Genomic DNA, 15,786 nt, shown 5'->3' with positions numbered 1-15,786 from the left:
CAACTACTCAATGGAACAACCCTGTCTGGCCAGTCCGAAAGTCAGATGGGACATGGAGGATGACAGTAGATTATAGACAGCTGAACAAAGTGACTCCTCCCTTGTATGCTGCTGTTCCAGACACGGTTACTTTAATAGAGAGAATACAAAAACATGAAGGGACTTGGTATGCAGTTATTGATTTGGCCAATGCCTTCTTTACAATCCCAATAGACCCCAAGCAATGGAATCAGTTGGCTTTTACTTGGCAAGGCCGACAGTATACATTTACACGCCTGCCGCAAGGATATATTCATAGCCCAACTATTTGCCACAGGATTGTAGCTGAACATTTGGATGAATTAAAGTTACCTGGTGTACAGCTTACACATTACATAGATGACATCATGATACAGGGAAAGAATATAAAGGAGGTGGAGGAGAGTTTAGCATTATTAATTGACCATATGAAAAGCAAAGGATGGGAAATCAACCCCGTAAAGGTTCAAGGGCCAGCTCAAACTGTAAAATTCTTAGGGATACAGTGGAATAGAGGACTGCGAGAAATTCTCCCACAAGCTCGACAAAAAATCCAGGATTTTCCCACCCCTACCAATAAGAAAGAGGCCCAAAAGTTCATAGGGCTATTTGGTTATTGGAGACACCACATCCCACATTTGGGACAGATTTTAAAACCCTTGTATAAAGTCACCAGAAAGAAATATGAATTTGACTGGGGACTTGAACAAAGTAGAGCTTTTGAGGAAGCAAAGGCTGCTATCCAATTAGCTCTAGACTTATGGCCTATGCAAAATGGGCCAGTGGAGTTACAAGTGACTGTACAAGATGACTATGCAAATTGGAGTCTGTGGCAAAAACAACAAAGCCGAAGTGTACCTTTAGGCTTTTGGTCAAGGAAACTGCCCTCATCTGGAGTGCAATATACACCTTTTGAGAAGCAGCTGTTAGCTGCATATTGGGCTTTAGTAGAAACTGAGCAACTAACTCTGGGTCATGAAGTGGTATTAAGGCCTGGAATTCCAATTATGACTTGGGTAATGAGTACCCCAGCTTCTCACAGAATTGGACATGCACAAGAGGCAAGCATAATCAAATGGAAGTGGTATATTCAGAATAGGTCCAGAGCAGGCAAAAATGGAGTTTCTGCTCTACATGAATCTGTGGCGAAACATTGATACTGAGAGCAATGAAAAGCCCCTTGAATCTAAGCAACAGATGGTACCATCCTTAGTGAAATGGAATAATGGATATGACGGACTAAATGAAGAACAGAAGAAACATGCTTGGTTTACTGATGGGACAGCAAAATATTTAGGACAGAAGAGACATTGGAAAGCAGTAGCCTATAACCCCTGTACAAGGAGAACTCTGGAAAGTTCTGGGATAGGTAGAAGTAGCCAATATGCTGAACTGATGGCAGTGCATCAGGCCATCAGAGCAGAGAAAGGAGGACAGTGTCATATATTTACTGACTCGTGGGCGGTAGCTAATGGATTAGCTACGTGGATGCCTATATGGAGGAATCAGAATTGGGAGATTCATGGCAAACAAGTTTGGGGTAAAGAGTTATGGGAAAATATATGGGACATGTCTTTGGTTACAGATCTGTCAGTTTTTCATGTTGATGCTCATGCAACCCTGACCACACCAGAACGTGAGTACAATGCACATGCGGATCGACTAGCAAAGATTGCTACTGAATGTATTGTCCCTACTCCGACTCCAACTGATGACCCAGCCTTAGCAAGATGGGTCCACCAGACTGCTGGCCATTTAGGGGTCCAGGCCACCCATCGATGGGCACAGGATCGAGGTATCAGTATTTCTCATGCGTTGTTAAAACAAATAACAGAGGAGTGTTGTATATGCCAATTAGAAAAAGAACGAACTCTTCCTAGGATAGTTACTGGAGAAATAGCAAGGGGAAAAGTTCCAGCCCAAATTTGGCAGATAGATTATATTGGCCCACTACCCCAGGATAAAGGATGTAAATATGTATGTACGTGTGTTGACACCTATTCAGGTGTACTAGTGGCTTGTCCTTATAAAGACGCAACTCAGAAAAACACCTGTAAAACTCTAGATATTGTAAGTTTATATTATGGAACCCCAACGCAGATTCAAAGTGACAATGGGTCACATTTCAAGGGCAAAGAAGTGAAAAGATATTGTGTGTTGAATAATATAGAATGGATATATCATATTCCATATTACCCACAAGCATCTGGGCTAATTGAAAGAATGAATGGATTGTTGAAAGAACAGCTGAGAAAATTAAGCTCTAATAATTCATATCGACATTGGAAGGATAATTTGTCTGTTGCCTTACATAATTTGAATAATAGGCCCTTGGGGGGAGTACACCTCTAGCCAGAATGATGACCCCAAATCTGCAGATCAGAGAACAGCAAACATGTGAGATCCAAAGCATTGAATTTTGGACTGTGAGGGAAGATGTCCCACTACCAAGTCCAGGAACACCTGGTTCAGCAGGATATGATTTACATTGTATAGAGAATTTTAGGTTGAATAGGAAAGAGATAAGAAAAACCCCTACTGGAGTATGTATGAGAATCCCCAAGAATCATTTTGGACGGATATTACCTAAACCAGGATTAGCGGCTCAAGGAATATATGTATTGGCTGGAGTGATAGATTCTAATTATCAAAAAGAAATTGTTGTGACACTCCAGAATATGGGTAAAAAACCTGTACAATTTTGTAGAAATGATAGGATAGTTCAAGTGATTATTATCCCCTGTGAAAAAATACCCTTTGTGAAAACTGACCCTCCTCCCAAAATAACTACTAGAGGGGCAAAAGGGTCTTGCTCCATTGATAGAATAAAGTCAGGAGCTAAGGTATGGGTAAAACGGAAGCCAGATGATATTCCAAAGGCTGCAGAAGTTATAGCCCATGGGAAGGACAACACTGTAACAGTTGTCTATTCAGGGGAAAATAATTACCAAATCGTACCCCTGAACCATATATTTTACCGTGAATAGGTTATAATAATAGATTCACAGACTCCACAGGTATGGCTGATGCTGGTAAATGCCATAAGCCACTCAGAGGAAAGGTGACCTTGTGTGATTAACGGATGAAAACTTGTACATTTGGGGAAAGGCTGGGAGGACAATCCTAGTCTCTATCTAGAATGGGATCCTCTTAGTTTAATTTTCCCATTGTGTTTCCTTGTACATCTGGGGAAAGGCTGAGAGGACAATCTTAGTCTCTATCTAGGGTGGGATCCTCTTGGCTTCCTCATTATGTTCCTTTTGAAAAGAAACATTTCCCACCTGAGTTTGGCTCTGATGTTGGATCTTTGCATAACTGAAATCTCAACCAAACTTGAGATGATTTTATTTGAAGAATAATAGTCCATACTTGTCTACTCTTTTTGTCCTTTGTTTTGGCTAACGTTGTTGCTAGTTTTGATTCCTTTAGGCTTAAGCACCCTGCACTTTCTGGTGACTGCCTAAGCACATAGCATTCTTGGAATTCCTGCCAGCTCATTAAAGAACTGACCTCTGGAATGGGACTTTTTGGGGCAGGGCCATCTCTACATCCAATTTCAGCATGAAGAAGCTATGGAAAATGAGACCTTCACCCCTTACCCCAAGATTTTGAGCCCCAATCATTCAAGGGGGGTGGGAATGATGATAGTGTTCTATGTTTACTTATTTTGTGTTATCCTTGCTATGTTGTTTTATTGTTATGATATTATTGATCCTATGTAATGGATACAAGGATCTAGGGGTGGACATTTGAATTATTAATAATTATTTTTGGGATGATTGATTGAAGAGATTATCTTGCTGGGACCTAGGGGTGGATCACATTTGAATCATAAACCAATATTTAGGAATGTCACCAAATGATATGTTTTGCTTTATTATGAATGATATGTTTTAGTTTCCTTTGTAATTGGATCACAATGTATGTTCTAGGATACATGGCTGATTAGATTATGTATCCTATAACAAGGGGTGGAGAAGTGTGTTGGCAACCAAAAATGGGCTCCTTAGCACTTAGTCAACAAGTGCCCTTGACTAGTTTGGCTTTTTCCCCTGAACTGAATGCTGTTTGTATGTTGGACTGGAGTAAGCTTGTCGGCCCCTTCACCTTGCTTCCCTTGCTTAAGCTGATGGAAAGAACCTGTGCTTTCCTGGTCAACCCCTTCACCTTGCTTAAGCAGATTGAAAGAACCTGTGCTTTCCCCAGCGTACCTTACACCCCCGCAGAAGCTGGATGGTTAAAAGCAGCTCCCGTTGGAGCCAGAGGCTGCTACAGCTATAGCTATAGCCACAGCTGCAGCCACAGCTACAGCTATAGCCATAGCCGCAGCCGCAGCCACAGCCACAGCCACAGCCACAGCTGAAGCAGGAGCCAGTAGCAGAGCTGACCTACAGGAGGAAGCTGAACAAAGACTTCAGGCCAGTGGGTAATCTTTTTACCATAGAAGGCTTTATGCAATCATGCTTCTCTGTAGCCTCCTGGTTACTCTTTCAAGGCGTACTTATTGGGCCTGGAAGCTTTTGATCAATATATCAAAATGGGGTTGCTGGTTCATGGGTTGGTTACTGTGGAGCCTAAATATATGTTTTGATTCTTCTGCCTTCTACTTTGAGAGTTTCTTATATCCGGCGGTTCCGAACCTTTCAGACATGTTTATGATCCTCTTTGAGATTATAAACTCTGCCCTCCTAATACACTGGCACATAGTAGGCACTTAATAAATGTTTATTGATTGATGGATCAAGGAAGTCCTTCCTGAATCTCCTCTCAGCTGGAAGGGATCTCTACCTCCCCTAATCCCAGAACAGTTTGTGTTCTGAATATCTATTCAAATTTCAATTATTTTTATCTGTGTATCTGTCTTATTACTTGAACTAGACTATAAATCCTTTAAAGCCAAGAACTTCTTATTAATCTTTTTTTTTTAAATCTCTCCCAGTACCTAGTATAGTACACTGTGTGCAGCAGATGGCTTGGGAAGTGTTTGTTGACTGACTGAGCGAATGATTACGTTACGTTGTCTGGGCAGAGATTCCAAGAGGACTGTCTTCTTGTGAGGTTGAGGCAGCTTCCTGAGAAAATAAAAATGTAACGCAGAAAATGAGGAGGGAAAAGGAGAACCCAGATGATAAACGCAACCAAAAGGTAAAGAACAATGCAAGACAATTTATTATTAAGCACCAAAAGATAACAAATAATCCAAGCAAACTCTTCCTCTCCACATTTCCCCCTTCTCCTCAAATTTTGCCTGCAGAACAAGCTTTTGCTTGGAAAACAAAGGACCCTCAATAACTTGGAACAAGAATCAACATCAACAGAAGGCATCAGAATCAGGGATTAGAAGGTAGGAAGTAGGGAGCTCTAGAAATCCAGGATTGGGTGTCTTTCCCCTCTTCCTTCCTCCTAACAAAGATCAAGTGAACTTTCTTTCATGGGTTGCTGTAGCCATTTGGGACCAGGATTCAGATACTTCAGAGTGCTGTCTGGAATGAGGACTCTGCTTGGCCCAGTGGTATGGGTCCTTAAAGAGATCGTAGGCATAGATCGTGACAAAGGGTAGCCAGAAGGCATGGAAGATCATGCGGGAAATTTGGTTAATCCACAGGTAGTACTTTATTGGCAGAAAGGGAGGCTGGATGACCTGAGACATGAGCAGGATTAGGGAGAAGCAGGTGATTTCATAAATGACGATCCAGAGGATGTAGACCAGGAGGCCCAGGTAGAGTTCCATGTGTACAGAGTAGAGGAGGAAGCAACTAGCCAGGAGTGTAGTGATGGACAGAAAGATGGTGATGTTATTCTTGTGACTGAAAGTCCAGAGGACCACTCCATGGAGCTCCTTGTAGATGTGGAATTTGTTGGGATCCCTACCAAAGGAAAACGTCTGGTTCAAGTCAAGAATGAGGGACTGGATGGTGAGGAGGATGCTGAAAATGCCCGCCATGCAGGAGCCCATCCTGGGGTTCATCTTGCATCTTTGTTGCCAAAACATCCCTGCAGAGAGAGAGAGTCTGAAAAAAAAACCTGTCACGGAGACCAGATGTCAGAGCCAGCTGTGCTATCCATCAGTTTAAGTAGTCTGCTAAGAGTCAAAAGTGTTAAAAGGCAGTGCGAGGTGGTGGAAAGAACCTGAAAGGAAAACTTGGTTTTTCCATTATTTAAAGTAAATGTATTAAATGTTCTCAAACTTTTGGGTCTCAGGACCCCTAAATGGGGGTCTCAAAAATTAAATTAAAAATTATCAAGGACTCCTTTGTACTCTTAGAGGTCATTGATGATCCTTTTACATTTTAAAAAATATTTAGGACCCCTTTATGCTCTTAAAAATTGAAGACCTCCAAAAAGCTCACAAATACATTTGTGTGTGTATACATATATGAGCATAATAGAAATTAAAACTGAAAAATTTAAAAGCTATTTATTTTTAAATTAGAATATATTATCATATAATATATTGTATATAATATTCATTTTAAAATAGCAAAGCTAAATTAATAATACATTTAATAATAATAAATCTGTTACAAATTAACATAAATAGCATCTTTTTATAAAAAAATAATTATATTTTCCAAAACAAAAAAAAATGTAAAGAGAAGAGTGGCATTGATTTAAATTTTTTCTGTTTTGTTTTTCCAAATCTCTTTAATGTCTGACTTAACAGAAGACAGCTGTATCCTCACATCTGCGGCTGCATTCAGTCTGTTGTGATACATTGTTTGGGCTAAAGTATATGAAGAAAACCTGGCCTCACACAGTCATGCATTTGGAAAGGGGAGGGGGGGAATATTTTAATGGACAATGTCTTAGTATTATTAGGAAAATAGTTGGCCTCATAAAGGGGTGTCCAGGAACCCAAACACCATGCTTTGAGATTGCATTATACTATGGAGTAGGGGGGGAAAGGGAGAGCAAGTTAGTACTCCAACCTGGGCCTCAGCTTCCTCATTGATAAAATGGGACTGCTAATCACATTTGAACAATCCACCTCCCTGAATTGTGAGGAAAGTGCTTTGGCAGCTGGGTATATAAAGCACCAAAGCTGGAGTTGGGAAGATTTGAGTTTGAATCCTGTCTAAGAGACTTACTACTATTACTACTACTATTATTCTACAATTACAACTACTACTACTACTACTACTCTACTATTACTACTATTATTTTACTATTACAGTTACTACTACTTCTACTACTGCTACTACTACTACTCCACCTCCTCCTCTACTATTACTATTTTACTATTACAATTACTACTACTACTTCTACTACTACTACTACTACTACTACTACTACTACTACTACTACTACCACTACTACTCCTCCTCCACCTCCTCCTCTACTATTGCTACTACTATTTTATTATTACAATTACTACTACTACTACTACTGATAATAGATAGTATTTATATAGCACTTTATAAATTTTATCTCATCAGGATCCTAGGAAGTCTTGGTTTTTTCTGGACCTCCCCTATACAAGACTTGAGTCACACGAGGATGACTGACCGAGGGGAGGCCTTTGGGTGCCTGCACTCAGCCAGCCCATAAATTCAAGAGCTGATTATTAAATTTTCAGTGTAAGCATTTACACCTCAGAAATCAGGGTTTAAGGTGGTGGGGGCAGAGCCAAGATGGCAGCTGGAAAGCAGGGGCTTGCCTAGGGCTCTCCCCCAGGACCCTCCAAACACTTATAAAAAATGGCTCTGAACAAATTCTAGAACTGCAGAACCCACAAAATAGCAGAGGAAAGCAGGGCTCCAGCCCAGGACAGCCTGGATGGTGGCTGGGTAAGGTCTATCACATGGAGCTGGGAGTGAAGCGGAGCAGAGCCCAGCTTGAGCTGCATCCGGACCAACCAGATCGGGAGCTGGGCAGAACAGGCCCTAGCACCCTGAATCAGTGAGCTGTGCCAGTTACCAGACTTCTTAACCCACAAACACCAAAGACAACAGAGGATAGTGGGAAAAGCTGCAGAGACAGAGTGAAAGGAGTTTGCGGTTCAGCCACCACCCCAGGGGCAGCGGAGGTGGCGCAGCTCTGAGGACAGAATTATAGCTGCAGTTGCTTCTGGCCCCAGGCCCACCTGGTGGGAGGAATTAAATGGCAGATCAGAGCAGGAGTGCAGAGCCTGCTTAAGATCTGGGTCGAGGTCTGGGTTGGTGGTTCTTGGGGGAGGAGTAGCACTGGTGTGGCAGAGCTTGCTGTGCAGAAATAGCTCTGAAAACAACAACACATCCCCTCAAGCTTGGAACAAAGTACTCTCTACTCTACAAGCAGTCATACCCCAATGAAAAACTCAAGGGTCAAGTAGTTGGCTGGGAACATGGCCAGGCAGCGAAAACGGACTCAGATTCAGACTCAGACTTTGGAATCTTTCTTTGGTGACAAAGAAGAACAAAACATACAGCAAGAAGAAGTCAACAAAGTCGAAGAGCCTACATCAAAAGGCTCCAAGAAAAACATGAACTGGTCTCAGGCCATGGAAGAGCTCAAAAATGATTTGGAAAAGCAAGTTAGAGAAGTAGAGGAAAAATTGGGAAGAGAAATGAGAAGGACATGAGATAACCATGAAAAACAAGTCAATGGATAAAGGAGACCCCCAAAATACTGAAGAAAATAACACCTTAAAAAATAAACTAGAAGATGGCAGCTGGTAAGCAGGGAATAATGTGAGCTCCATACGGAGACCCTCCAAAAACTTATAAAAAATGGCTCTGAACCAATTATAGAATGGCTGAACCCACAAAACAGCAGAGGGAAGTAGGGCTCCAGCCCAGGACAGCCTGGATGGTCTCTGGGTGAGGTCTATCCCACACGGAGCTCAGAGCTGGGAGCTGGGAGCTGGGAACGGAGTGGAGCAGAGCCCAGCCTGAGCGGCGTGGACCATCCAGACCAGAAGCCGGGCGGAGGGGGCCCTAGCGCCCTGAATATGTGAGCTGCGGCAGTTATGAGACTTCTCAACCCACAAACACCAAAGACTGAGGAGAACGTTAGTGGGAAAAGCTGCGGGAGTGGAAGGAGTTCATGGTTCGGCTTCCAGCCCCGGGGGCAGCGGAGGTGGGGCAGCTACAGCTGTTGTTACTTCCGGCTCCAGGCCCACCTGGTGGGAGGAATTAAGTGGCGGATCAGAGCAGGGGTGCACAGCCTGCCGAAGATCTAAGCCCAGTTCGGGTTGGGGGTTCTTGGGGAAGGAGCAGTGCTGGTGTGGCAGAGCTGGCACCTCCCCCCCAAACGTGGAACATAGAACTCTGTAATCTACAAGCAGTCGTACCCCACTGAAAAACTCAAGGGTCAAGTTAGTTGGCTGGGAATATGGCCAGGCAGCGAAAACGCACCGAGACTCAGTCTCAGACTCTGCATTCTTTCTTTGCTGACAAAAAAGACCAAAACATACAGACAGAAGAAATTAATAAAGTCAAAGAGCCTACAACAGAAACCTCCAAGAAAAACAGGAACTGGTCCCAGGCCATGGAAGAGCTCAAAAAGGAGTTGGAAAAGCAAGTTAGAGAAGTAGAGGAAAAATTGGGAAGAGAAATGAGAAGGATGCGAGAAAACCATGAAAAACAAGTCAATGACTTGCTAAAGGAGACCCAAAAAAAATACTGAAAAATACACTGAAGAAAACAACACCTTAAAAAACAGACTAACTCAAATGGCAAAAGAGCTCCAAAAAGCCAATGAGGAGAAGAATGCCTTGAAAGGCAGAATTAGCCAAATGGAAAAGGAGGTCCAAAAGACCACTGAAGAAAATACTACTTTAAAAATTAGACTGGAGCAAGTGGAAGCTAGTGACTTTATGAGAAATCAGGATATTATAAAACAGAACCAAATGAATGAAAAAATGGAAGACAATGTGAAATATCTCCTTGGAAAAACCACTGACCTGGAAAATAGATTCAGGAGAGAGAATTTAAAAATTATTGGACTACCTGAAAGCCATGATCAAAAAAAGAGTCTAGATACCATCTTTCAAGAAATTTTCAAGGATTATGATAGATAAAATAAAATTGTAAAATATTAAAAAAAGAAATTATCAAGGAGAACTGCTCTGCTATACTAGAGACAGAGGGCAAAATAGAAATTGAAAGAATCCACCAATCGCCTCCTGAAAAAGATCCCAAAAAGAAAACTCCTAGGAATATTGTCACCAAATTCCAGAGCTCCCAGATCAAAGAGATAATACTGCAAGCAGCCAGAAAGAAACAATTTGACTGTGGAAACATAATCAGAATAATACAAGATCTAGCAGCTTCTACGTTAAGGGATCAAAGGGCTTGGAATATGATATTCAGGAGGCCAATGGAGCTAGGATTAAAACCAAGAATCTCCCACCCAGCAACACTGAATATCATGCTCCAAGGCAAAATATGGATTTTCAATAAAATAGAGGACTTTCAAGCTTTCTCAGTGAAAAGACCAGAGCTGAATAGAAAATTTGACTTTCAAACACAAGAATCAAGAGAAGCATGAAAATGTAAACAAGAAAGAGAAATCGCAAGGGACTTACTAAAGTTGAACTGTTTTGTTTACATTCCTACATGGAAAGATGATGTGTATAATTTATGAGACCTCAGTATTAGGGTAGCTGAAGGGAATATACATACATACATACATATATATATATATTATATATATATATATATCTATAGACAGAGGGTACAAGGTGAGTTAAATATGAAGGGATGATATCTAAAAAAATCAAATTAAAGGATGAGAGAGGAATATATTGAGAGAGGGAGAAAGGGAGAGATAGAATGGGGTAAATTATCTCACATAAAAGTGGCCAGAAAAAGCAGTTCTGTTGGGAGGGAAGAGGGGGCAGGTGAGGGGGAATGAGTGAAATCTTGTTCTCATAGGATTTGACCTGAGGAGGGAATAACATACACACTCAGTTGGGGATCTTACCCCAAAGGAAAGAAGGACGAAGGAGATAAAAAGGGGGGATGATAGAAGGGAGGGCAGATGGGGGAGGGACAGGGTCAAGGGAGAAAATTGGATAAAGGGGGATAGGATAGGAAGGAGCAAAATATAGTTAGTCTTTCACAACATGAGTATTGTGGAAGAGTTTCGCATAATGATACACATGTGGCCTATGTTGAATTGCTTGCCTTCTTAGGGAGGGTGGGTGGGGAGGGAAGAGGGGAGAGAATTTGGAACTCAAAGTTTTAAAAGCAGATGTTCAAAAAAAAACTTTTTGCATGTAGCTAAGAAATAAGATATACAGGCAATGGAGCATAAAAATCTATCTTACCCTACAAGAAAGTTAGGGAAAAGGGGATGGAAGGGAGTGGGGTGACAGAAGGGAGGGCTGACTGGGGACAAGGCAATCAGAATATATGCCATCTTGGACTGGGGGGGAGGGTAGAAATGGGGAGAAAACTTGTAATTCTTGTGAAAATTAATGCTGAAAACTAAAAATATTAAATAAATAAAAAAAGAAATCAGGGTTTAAGTTATCTATTGTTTTGTTGGTTGTCTAGACTTAAGAACATGGTAGAGAAAATGTTAATAGTGCTTATTAAATTTAAAGTGTGTTGTCCATCTATTTTTTCAGTCAGCTGATTATTAAACATTTACCAGCATACCACCACCTGGACCCCCATCCTCATCCGCATTCACCTTAGTCTAACAGTTAAAGAAAAAGTCATGCAGAGCCTTAAACTGACGACTCCTGTTTTCTCTCCCTGTTCAAAGGAATTGAATCTTCTCTGCCCCAAGTTAATCCCCTATCTCTGGGGTCTGTCCAGAACTCAGTGAGACAGAAGTAGGAAGGATAAGGTAGAGAATGTTTAATAGGGGAGGTGAGACTTGATTGATTTGAGCCTTGTGATTTATTCTCTGTGAGTGGGCTAGAACTAGAAGGAAGTTTAGACACCATTTAGCTCAAACTCTTCAAACTGGGCCCAGAGGAGTTGACTGGCATAGATTCACACAACTAGTGAGACAGGAGCAGGACAGGAACTCACATCCTCAGAGTGCCAAATCCGGTGCCTTCTCCATTACCCCACACTGCCTTCTTTAGTTGTGTATTTTTGTCATTTTTAAGTTGTTTTGCAGTCATGTCTGACTCTCCATGACCCCGTTTGGGGTCTTCTTAGCAAAGACACTGGAGTGGTTTGCCATTTCCTTCTCCAGCTCATTTGACTGATGAGGAACCTGAGGCAAGCAGGGTAAAGTGACTGGCCTAGGGTCACACAGGCACTAAACATCTGAGTCTGGGTTTTAACACAGAAAGATGAGTCTTCCTGACTTTGGGGCCCAGCCCTCTATCCACTGCACCTAGTATAGCACATGATGCTCTGGATACTTCCCACCTCACCCCACCTCCAGTAGACTCTAAGCTCCTCAAGGGAGTTTCATTTTCATCTTTGTATCCCCAGCACCCAACACAGTGCCTGGCACACAGTAGGTACTTGATCAGTGCTTATTGAATAAAAGACCCAGGAGACAGATTTCTCTAATTAGGCCTTTGGCTTACACAATTGCAGTGAGGCACAAGTCCAGCCCGGAGACTTCAAGAACCGCAATTATGCCAAAGGGGAATATTTAGGATTCCACCTGTTAACCTGAAGGCTGAGTCTCCAATTGAGCTGTGGGAATTCAGAGCCCACTGAACCATCCCATCAGTGAGGGGTGAGGCCTCCTTTTATACACATACCCTCACACAGAGTATATCACCTTTCCACGTGGGATGGCCCTCTGTTCAAATTCCAGAGCTTCAGGATTAATTATCAATGGAATGATCAATCAATTTAAAGGTTTATTAAGCACCTGCTATTTTGCCAGGCACTTGCTAAGTATTAGAGATATAAGTACAAAGAATGCGAAGAATCCCTACTCAGACACATTTTAAAAAACATGTAACATAAATATAATCAATAAAATTATATATATACATCAGCATATTGCATAGGTGTATATGTATATGTTCATGAACATATATATAATATGTATGTAATATATAATATATATATGCATGTGTGTGTATGTGTATATATTTGTTGGCAACTAAGCGTCAGAGCAGCTGGAAAGCTGAACCTGGAATTAGGAAGACCCAAGTTCGAATCTAGCCTCTGACACTTACTTGCTGTATTATCCTTTTTTCACTTCAGTTTCTTCATCTATAAAATGAAGTTGATCACAGCAGCTCCTTCCCAGGGCAGTTGAGATAATATTTGTTAAACACTTCACAGACTTGTTTTGTGTGCATGGATACACACACATATACATACATGCGTTTATATACATAGGCGTATGATATATGTACGTATGTGTGTGTTGGCAGCTAGATGGCTCAGTGGATAGCATATTGGGCCTGGAGTCAGGAAGACTCAACCCTTATTAGCTGTGTGACCCTAGACAAGTCACTTCACCCTGTTTGCCTCAGTTTCCTCATCTGTAAAATGAGCTGGAGAAGAAATGATAGACTACTCCAGTATCTTTGCCAAGAAAACCCCAAATGGGGTCACGAAAAGCCAGACCTGACTGAAAACAATTAAACAATATGCACATACACACATATGTATATACAGATACATGCATATGCAGGCATATTATATGTGTATATATGTGTGTATACATACACATGGAGCACGTGATAAAAATCTGTGCAGTTTTAAGGTATTAAAGCACATACATATATGTATGTATTTTGTTCAGTCATTTCCAGTCATGTCAGACTTTTCGTGACCCCATTGGAGGTTTTCTTGGCAAAGATACTGGAGTGTTTTGCCATTTCCTTCTCCAGCTCATTTTACAGTTGAGGAAACTGAGGCAAACAGGTGAAGTGACTTGCCCACGGTCACACAGCTAGTAAGTGTCTGAGGCCAGATTTGATCTCAGGAAGATGAGTCTTCTTATCCCCAGGCCTGTCACTCTATCCACCATGCCACCTATCTGCCCCATATGCATGGGTATAGACATACACTTTTGTGTATATACATTAAAACACACATACGTGTGTATATGTACTCGTACATAAATACACATGTGTGTGCATGTATATACACACACAAAGTAAACACAAAGTAGCGTGGGAAGGAAGCAGAGAGGTATCAAAGTTCTTACTGCCACTTCCAAAAATATGTTTTGGAGAATTGCTATGGATTAAGGGGTCAGGCAGGATGAGAGGGAGATAGCCATAGTCATATAAAGACATTTCTTCTACCCTTAGGAGCTCAAAATATGATTCTAAACCTGGCATATGTGAGGAGCAATCTAGAGATGTGAAGCCTAGGAAGCCTCCCTTTGTCTCCTTCCTTCCTTTCTTTCAGTTCCAGGAGAATGGAGCTGAATAGGAAGGATGTCTTTACTTGCCCACTTCCCTCAACTCTGCACTCTGGGGGCCTGTCAACCAAGAGGAGGCCAGCTCCCAGAACACCCATTGCCACATGGACTGTCCACAGCCTCCTTTAAAGAGTCCTACAGCTGCCCTTAATCCTATTAACATCTCCCCATCCTGTCAGCTGGTGCCATGAGCCTCCTGACACTTCCCCCTGGCCTCCCCACCCCCTCAGTTACTAGGCCTCCTGGACTGTCCCCCATTGTCATCCCCCATCCTCACTTGAGCCCCCTGACCATTTGTAGACCTTCTGCCCTCAGTTACTAGGACTGTTACTGGACTGTCTCCCACCCATTGTCATCCCCCATCCTCACCTGAGCCTCCTGACCCTTCCTAGACCTCCCCTCCATCAGTTACTGGGACTGTTACTGGACTGTCCCCCATCGTCATTCCCCCCCCATCTTCACCTGAGCCTCCTGACCCTTCCTAGACCTTCTGCCCTCAGTTACTAGGACTGTTACTGGACTGTCTACCCCCTCATTGTCATTCCCCATTCTCACCTGAGCCTCCTGACCCTTCCTAGACCTTCTTCCCCCCTCTCAGTTACTAGGACTGTTACTGGACTGTCCTCCATTTTCATCCCTCCCCCATCCTCACCTGAGCCTCCTTACCCTTCCTAGACCTTCCCCCTCAGTTACTAGGACTGTTACTGGACTGTTCCCCATTGTTATCCCTCATCCTCACCTAAGCTTTCTGACCCTTCCTAGATCTTCCTCACCCCCCACCCAGTTACTAGGACTGTTACTGGACTGTTTGCCCCCTCATTGTCATCCCCCATCCTCATCTAAGCCTCCTGACCCTTCCTAGACCCTCCCCCTCAGTTACTAGGACTGTTACTGGACTGCGTCCCCCATTGTCATCCCCGCCATTCTCACCTGAGCCTCCTGACGCTTCCTAGACCTTCCCCCTCGGTTACTAGGACTGTTACTGGACTGTCCCCGCTCTCCTGTTCCTTCTTCCCACAGCGGCTCCTCTCCCCCAGGTCTCATTCAGGCAGGTCTGGACCCCAGGGCTCCCCACTTTCCTCACCACTTCTCCTGTCCTGAGTCCCTTCTCACATATGAAGCAACTGGAAGCCTGCGGGTGCTTGGGGGTCCTCTCCTCCTTCCTCAGGGCTCAAAGCGCCTCCGGTCTGCCTGGGTCCTGGGGCAGCCCTGCTGGCTCTCCCAGCAGGGCGCAGGCCCCACCTGCAGCCTCAGAGCAGCAGGAGGGGAAAGGGGGCCTTGGCTCAGCCTTTCTGCTCCTTGGTCCCTCCCCTGGAGAAGTTGGGCAGAACCAGAGTCAGGAAGGATGTGTGGGCACCCCTCCCCCCCCAAGTAAGCAGGAAAGATACACATTCTCCCTGCCCCCATCTCCTCTCTAGCTGTCTGCTGGGAGAAACCACCTGGGACCAGGCCGTCATCAACCCCCTGTCCTGTTTAGGAGTC

General features: G+C 43.1%; 1 protein-coding gene across 1 annotated transcript; it reads right to left on the bottom strand.

Moving 5' to 3' along the window:
• Positions 1-5,431: 5,431 nt before the first annotated feature.
• Positions 5,432-15,435, bottom strand: LOC118856136 (transmembrane protein 217-like). The gene is made up of 2 exons (XM_036766246.1): positions 15,389-15,435; positions 5,432-6,012 (listed from the first exon to the last, which is right to left on the bottom strand). Exon 2 carries the CDS (start codon positions 6,008-6,010, stop codon positions 5,432-5,434), a length of 579 nt encoding a protein of 192 aa, XP_036622141.1. The 5' UTR covers positions 6,011-6,012; positions 15,389-15,435.
• Positions 15,436-15,786: the final 351 nt, after the last annotated feature.

The sequence above is a fragment of the Trichosurus vulpecula genome, chromosome 7 (genome assembly GCF_011100635.1).
Source record: "Trichosurus vulpecula isolate mTriVul1 chromosome 7, mTriVul1.pri, whole genome shotgun sequence".
Lineage (NCBI taxonomy): Eukaryota > Metazoa > Chordata > Mammalia > Diprotodontia > Phalangeridae > Trichosurus > Trichosurus vulpecula.
This window is presented reverse-complemented; position numbering and strand designations above follow the sequence as displayed.